General features: G+C 38.0%; 1 protein-coding gene across 1 annotated transcript; it reads right to left on the bottom strand.

Moving 5' to 3' along the window:
• Window positions 1-1,051: 1,051 nt before the first annotated feature.
• WDR5B (WD repeat-containing protein 5B) lies at window positions 1,052-7,666 on the bottom strand. Its single transcript, XM_051214492.1, has 14 exons — window positions 7,481-7,666; window positions 6,767-7,444; window positions 6,530-6,733; window positions 6,399-6,437; window positions 6,266-6,362; window positions 6,146-6,219; window positions 5,913-6,092; window positions 5,785-5,868; window positions 5,688-5,743; window positions 5,594-5,640; window positions 5,468-5,543; window positions 5,308-5,416; window positions 5,181-5,268; window positions 1,052-5,136 (listed from the first exon to the last, which is right to left on the bottom strand). The coding sequence occupies exons 4-14, from the start codon at window positions 6,408-6,410 to the stop codon at window positions 5,036-5,038; spliced, it is 924 nt and encodes a 307-aa protein (XP_051067674.1). The 5' UTR covers window positions 6,411-6,437; window positions 6,530-6,733; window positions 6,767-7,444; window positions 7,481-7,666; the 3' UTR covers window positions 1,052-5,035.
• Window positions 7,667-8,125: the final 459 nt, after the last annotated feature.

Genomic DNA, 8,125 nt, shown 5'->3' with positions numbered 1-8,125 from the left:
CGATGGGCGGAACACTTTAGGGAACAGTTCAGCTGGCCTTCAGCTACTCTAAAACTACCCTCCATTCCTAGACAGTGTGACTGGAACATTGAAGTAGGTCCCCCAACTCAAGCAAAAGTTGAAAAGGCTATAGTTAATCTGAAACGAGGAAGGACAGCTGGTCCAGATGGATTGGCTCCAGAGGTCTTTAAGGATGGTGGTCCAATTTTAACGATTAGGTTGACTAATATTTTAGCTCAGATCTGGGAGTTAGATGTTATCCCATCTAACTGGTCACAATCACTTATCGTCCCAATATACAAGAAAGGGTTAAAATCATACTGTGACAACCATAGAGGGATTAGTTTAACTAATATAGTATCTAAAATAATTATCAGATGCCCAACTAAGACTGGTGAACTGCAAACACGACAAAATCAAGCTGAGTTCACACCTTGTTGTGGCTGCATCGACCACATATTCACCATTCGTCAGGTTCTAGAACACAGGCATACTTATCAAAGTCCGCCAAAGGTTGTCTTCCTTGACTTAAAAGCAGCATTTGACTCCGTAGACCGCGAGATTATGTGGCAGTGTCTGTCATTGAGTGGTGTACTTCAGAAGTACACACACCTTGTGAAGGCTCTTTACTCGAACACTACTAGTCGAGTCAGAGCTTACGGCGAACTGTCATCTGCTTTTGCAAACTCAAATGGTGTCAGTCAGGGCTGTCCACTATCTCGATTTTCGTTTAACTTCATCATACACATACTGATGGAAATAACATTCTCGTCAACTGAATTCTCGAGTATTGATCTCCTCCCAGGAGATCCACTTATCGACTTAGAATACGCAGATAACATAGTCCTGTTTGGTGAAGACGCTGACAAAATGCAGAGTCTTCTGGTAGCACTGAGCAGCAATGCCAGAATGTTTGGAATGCGCTTCTCTCCCTCTAAATGCAAGTTGTTGCTTCAGGACTGGTCTGCGTCAACACCTGAACTAAGGATAGGGAGTGAAGTAGTCGAACGCGTTGACAACTTCACTTATGTTGGAAGTCTGATCAGCCCTAATGGGTTGGTGTCTGACGAAATCTCAGCACGGATTCGAAAAGCTCGTTTGGCTTTTGCCAACTTACGTCACCTATGGCGAAGGCGAAGTATCCATCTATCAATAAAAGGACGAGTATACTGCGTGGCAGTTCGTTCTGTTTTAATTTACGGCAGCGAAACATGGCCATTAAGAGTCGAAGATACTCTTAAGCTATTAGTATTTGACCACAGATGCCTTAGAAATATTGCTCGCATCTATTGGGATCACCGGGTAAGTAATAGTGAGGTTAGACGTAGGGTATTAGGGAATGATGGTAAATCACAGTTGATGAGGTTGTGAATCTCCATCGACTGAGATGATTGGGCCACGTGTTGCGTATGCCTGAACACCGATTACCACGGCGTGCAATGCTAACAGGTGTTGGGGATGGTTGGAAGCAAGTTCGGGGCGGCCAAACTAAAACATGGCATCAGTGCTTGAAGACGCTAACTGTTGGTCTGAACAATGTTGGGAGATGCAGACTACTTGGTTGGGGTCCGTGTGACTATCGTAACCAATGGTTGGAGACTTGGTGACATGGCTCAGAATCGATCACAATGGCGTCGGTGTATGCACTCTCTGTCTTTCCTTAAACTAAGAGATTAAAATCGCTTCATATCTTTCTTTCTACTAACTAATTCTTTCTTCCTGTACTATATCCTTATATGCAATCTTTCTTTCATATATTACCACCTCTGAATTAGCTGCTTTTATGAATCCGGCGTCCATCTTGTTATGTTAATGAAGTATGGCAACTTGGACCAATGCATATATGTGCCTGGTCCTACGTTGTAGCTGACTGACTGACCTTATAACTGGACTCTTATTGATACATTTCTTTGATGTTTTACAACTTACTACTCTAGAGAAATATGTCGTCGGATTTTGAGAATGTGCTGTGCTAAGTAGATCACTTTAGAAATGGGTCTAATTTAGCTACTTTGGCCAGGATATCCTGTTTTTTCTTGGTCGTAGATATCAAAACAGATGACGTAATAAACATTTGGAAGGAATTCCGATACTTTTTAGCATGATTGCAATATCTTGGTCGGAAGGCTAAGCAAATTCCATAAAAACACGCAGCAAACCGATGGCGTCTTATTATCTGAGACTTGTGTCTGCTTATATCCTTTGTGATTAACTGACGGGAATAATAGAAGAGCCGTGTATTTGGGTAGTTAAATGAATGATGCTGTCAAGTGATATCAGTCCATGTGTAGCAAAGACCAGAGTGATGTATGCTAATTCTTGTAGCTTATGAGACGTTTTAGTGGGTGCAGTTCTACTTAGTTATTGTGAAATCTAGAATTCTAAAGATTGTCTGAAGAACTGCATTCATTCTGAACCAACAGTGTAGTGAGGCCCAAGAGCGTGGACTCTGGAGATAACCCACCAAGTGTTACATTTTGGAACATTATCTTCGGTCTTTTGACGCTCAAACAACACGGAAAATGACCGGAAGAAGTCAAATTATTATATGGTTTCGTAAATTGCAAAATAATCTTCATAGGTTTATTGTCCTATAATTCGTCACAAACAGAATAGAGCTATTAAGGTTGTACTGCTCACTGACTCAAGATAGAACCCACTGGCAATCTTGAAGTCTTAAATTGTTTATTTTCATAAACATGGTGAACCCTCACACTGTAACCTAATTTAGTAGGATTGTTAGTTATCTTCGGATACTTGTCATTTCCCTAGGAAAATGATTTTCTGTTGCTTTTCAATAGTGAACATATTAATTCCAAACTAAGTGTAAGGCATGATCGATACACGAACCCACCAATGTCAGTGTCAAAAGCCCACCACCACCTTGACTTTCTTTGATCTTAAACGTATATTTATTTATTGATTTATTTGAACACATAAATATTGGTACAAAGGGGCATCGAATATATATGCGCCACACAAGTCACTTGATTTGTGTATGATCCATGATACTGCCCGGATGCCCAAACCGAAGCAGGTGATTTTCTTAGGGGACCACACCCGGAACCTTCGATCTAAAGGTCTAATCCACAAGGCAGTGGAACGACGATAAGAGATGCAGTCTCATGGTGGCCGGTGACCAACAATAGGTTCATACTCTACTTGTCCCTTCGGGATACTGGAGCCCATGTGCACCATGGGTTTGGAATCAGGGTTTTCAAACTCCCCTAGGTGGACTCTCCGTGTCCACCAACCCGGTTAAAGGGCCGGACATTCGCTTTCCGTCCTGTCAAAGTACTAAACAACAGTAATGTCACGAGGAGGCAGTGAGTAGGATTTCTCTGAAAGTGGTTGTGTACGGGTGGACATGTGAGATCGTTTCGAGAGGGAGAGCTGACTCTCCCTACCCTCAGTTGTACCAGGGCATTTGGGGACCTGCCTTGTTTACTAACTAATTACAACCTCTCGTTTGCCATAAATGATATTAATTTTTAGCAAAGGGATCCAGGACGCGCGCTTCGTCCTGTTTGGGACTCGCCAGCTGGATGTTTCTCCATCCCAGAGTTAACGTCCACTACAAGACTCGAACCCAGTGCCATTTTCAGACGCCTTTGCGTTATCTACTTAGATACTGAGTCCAGATACCCACTAGCTTGTGCAATGAGGTGAGGTTTTGTCCCATTCGTGACTCACTCCCTGTACTTCACGGCTAGCCACTTCTACTTACAATGCTTGTAACTTAAGACAATCCGCACATATGCCAGGCAGAGACTAATCAATCGCAGTCCTTAAATTAAGTGGGAAGATTCAAACAACCAATACAAATGGGTAGTAGGTTTTCTTGACTCACTTCCCCTCTCTTCTGATTACTATTCAGTATGTTACTTATGTCACTCTTTTTCTGTTTAATAGTCTATTAATTTGTTTTTCGTATACTAACCGTGTTAATTTGCGTCCTAAAATGGAAAGTTAACTAAGCCAAATAGCTTACCTATTCTAACTTTGGCCAAGCTAACACTGTGCTCGACAACCAGGAAATTAACTTAGAATTGCGTTTGTAGGTAATTACTTTCTATATAAAGTGTGCTTTGGCTGAAATATGGACTGACAAAGTTTATTTTTCAGTCAGAATCACTGGATATCAAATACACCCACCTGAAAATCCACTTAAAATATATAAACAAGAATATTCAAAAATCTTGGTAACTGACGCCTCCAGATACTTATGATACATTCATCCCGAAGTTTAAAGTGTGTTAACGTTAATCGCTGTAACCGAATATGGTGCTACAATTGTGTTTTGTTCCACGCCAATAACGACAATTCCACAACTAGGCTGTTATATCCTAACGCCGAAGAAAACCTTGCAATGTTTACCGTTTATCTATTCACTCAACAAAAATGGTGTAGGTCGTCGTTTTTTAGTCCAGATTTCCAATCACCTTAGTCCTCTGAAAAATCCATTATTTCAGATTATACAGTCTACTTATGTCACACAGGTTTCTGGGATATGTTCAGTGATTAAAAAGTCGCCACAATATTGTGGTTTAAGAAATTTATCAGTGAGATTTTTTAGACAGCCAATTCATTCTTTCATGCACTCAATGATCAAAAAGTATATTTTACATTGATAATCGTTTAGTTTCCCTCCTAGTAGACTAATCAGTTAAGATTTTAAATGTGATTTTGTGAGCAGTTTTTTTAATTGACTACATCAATCTACCATTCATTAATTATTAACCGTATCTGTATCTTACTAATAAGGCGTGGATTCATAATAAGTTCACTTTACAAGGATCGATAAAGAAACACTTAAACGAACAATCTTAGTCGGGTAATTTACAATAAGACATAGATTGTTCCTTTTTGCAACAAAAAATGTCAATAATGAATAATTTACGTAGGATGAATCGATAAACTTGTGGTTCATATGAATAACCTGTGATATGAAAAACAGATGATACAACATATACAGTCAAAGAGCATTGGAGATAATAGTATACAAGGATCCAGAAGTACAATAAGCCAGAAGCAATCACTTATCACTAGTCCAAATTTTAATCGTTTTATCGCCCTCTAACGATCCTGAAGCAATCATGTTCATTTGAGGATGACAAGCAGTACACAAAACAACATCTATAAAAGAATTAAAAAGTTTAGAATAAAATGTGAAAACAAACCATTATGACCAGAAAGTTTTTGTACAATTTCCTTTGTTTGCAAATTCCATAAATAAATACAGTTGTCTTCAGACCCCGAGACAATCCACTAATCAAAAACAATCATCAAATAAATTATTAAACATACTTTGCCTCCGGTAACTGAAAAATTTGCAAATATACAATACTTCTCATTTTTGTGCCCTCCATAAATTTTCAAGCATCTACCCTTAGTGTAATCCCACAATTTGAGACAACTATGTTTGGAAAATTCATTAGGATTTAGTCATGTTAAGTAACTTGAATACCTATCGAGTGTAGCAGCTAGAATATATTTGCCATTAGGCGAGAATTTAACAAATGAAACAGGAGGGTTATCATCATCTGAAAATCAATCAATTGAGCAGTATATGTGCATGCACAAGTCAAGTTACCTATTAATGTTTTTAAACACTGACCAGAACCGGTATCCCAGATTCGACTAAAATTTAGATTAATTGTTCAAGAAATACAATTTAAACCACATACCATAGTCCATCATAACTGCTGGAAGCAATAAGTGAACCATCACGATTGAAATTAACCTAAGCAGGTTTTTAAGAAAATTATATATATAATGACATACAGCTGTAACAGGATCAGAGTGGGCAGGAAGCGTGCGGATACACCGGCCTGTTTTCACATCCCATAACTTGACACTTTCATCAAACTATACCAGTAGCAGTTAGAAAACAACAAAGACGAAAGACATACCGAGCCGGAAACGATCAGGTTTGACTGTGGATTAAAATTGCAGCAAAAAACATAGTTACTGTGACCTTTAAGAGTTTTCAGGCACTTGCCAGAGACGAGATCCCACAGTTTTAAAGTTTTATCATCGGAGGAACTACACAGAAATCTTGAGTCGTAAGACCATGAAACATCTGAGATTCCCTTTAACATATTATATATGCATAGCAAATAAAAATTATTAAAGTAAAAACTACCAGTTTATGACCGCTGATAGATTTTTCAAATTTCCCGTCATAAGCATTCCATACTTTGATTAATTTATCAGCTGCTGTATTGTTTCAAAGGGGGAATGTAACTAATAGTCGAGTGCTTACATGAACTTGCCAACCACTGACCATTTTCACTAAATTTTACTGATGAGACTGCTTTTGTATGACCAGTTAGAGTGAATTTTAAGAAGTAATTGGGGACCTAGCAGGGTGTGATAAATCCATCACCAGTACTTACTTCACTACTCATTAGATGGGTAAAATATGTGTTTCAAGTCTATAAAAACAAGTATTAAATTATGCATCCAATAATAAGCTACGTAAACAAGATGCTTAAAAATAAATTAATCCAGTTGACAGCTTACTTACATTTTTTAGTGATTTTCCTACCGGGTAAATGATAATTGTGGTTACCAAATCTAAACTAGATTATGACACAAGCAGACACAACAAAGTAAAGCCTCACATATAAAAGAGCCCACACACTAATCAAGTGACTGGTGTGACGCATATGTATTCGGTGTCTCTTTGTACCAAGATTCATGTGAATTTTGCAGACAAGATAAGAAACAACTACAAAAGTTATTTAAAAATGATTTTAAATACGAAAGCACACTGGGAAGTATGTATTTCGCGTTTGACTGTACTGAATAACGGACCAGACAACGAGAGAACCATGATAAAACGTTTAAAAATTCCTTACTCGATTATCTGAAGCTATAATTTAGAATAATTAGAACATTATTATCCTTAAAGGATGATAAGTGAAAAACTATAAATCGCAGACAGTTTTGAGGAATATAAGCATTACACTCTATGACATGAGATATTTTATTGTAAATTGCTTTGTTCAGAAATTTTTGCAATGCAATGCAACCACCATCTTTAGTGCAGAAAGCCGCCTGTAGCGTAATTTTAGGTAGTTACGAGGCCACAGAAAAATTATGAAAAACCAGCTTTTTCAAAGCCGGTAGACTGTAAAATTTGTTGGCCATAAGATATTCAAGCAGTCGACTTGACGTTAGCAATACCGTTTGGAAATTCTGACATGGCATAGACTAATACCTAAAGTCAAATATCTGTCCTATAATGTGCAGCCATTCACTTAATCTCATAAACTTTCTTAGAAATACATGCTGTAAAAGTCTATAATAAATTCTATTTAACTAACGTCAAAAGGACGTTATAGATCTGCGACGGCTTCTCCAGAAGAATCATTCGATGTGGATCATCCGAATCTGCTACAGATGTACAGACAGCAGTTGCGTACGTCAACTAATGAATCTAAAACACATCTATTGCTATGTACAGACAATTTACTAAACCCTAGGACTTAGCAAGAAGGGCTTTTGTTCCAAATTCACCTTGAAAACTGTAGAGCGCGCCTTTCATTCTTCAACGTCCAATTTCCGATAAATTCTCACTCTAAAAATAAAGATATTTGATGGGTTGAACAGTGTTTATGAATCCCGTAATATTGTTGTATTCACATATTCTTGGGGATTTTCAACAATGGCTTGAATTAGAAGGAATAATATCGTATCACAATAATAAACTACGCTTGATAGGACATCTATATAAAGTAGAACACAATACCTTTGACCAAAATTTGTTCTAATTGTTAGTGATGGAACCTTCTGAACTATGATTCAAAGGAAGGGCCAGTGTTTACCTAAGCTGCATCGGTTCTGAAGTCGATTTCATCAGACTTTTCCCATTAGTTATTTATACTTATCACTTAGCGTTGACACATTCAAACTTTCTCGCTACTTATTGTAGCGACCAACAAGTTACGTGTAGTAATAATAATTTGTGCGGACGAGGAAAAGTATTCATGAGTGACCCGACAATCATAATCGGGAACGCAACTTTTACGTTACTGCATAAAATAAAATATTGTACGTAGCAAGATGTAAAATTACTGTTAAATCATACCTAAAACACGCGAAATAGTCGCTTAAAATT

Source organism: Schistosoma haematobium, chromosome 2 (assembly GCF_000699445.3).
Source record: "Schistosoma haematobium chromosome 2, whole genome shotgun sequence".
Taxonomy (NCBI): domain Eukaryota; kingdom Metazoa; phylum Platyhelminthes; class Trematoda; order Strigeidida; family Schistosomatidae; genus Schistosoma; species Schistosoma haematobium.
This window is presented reverse-complemented; position numbering and strand designations above follow the sequence as displayed.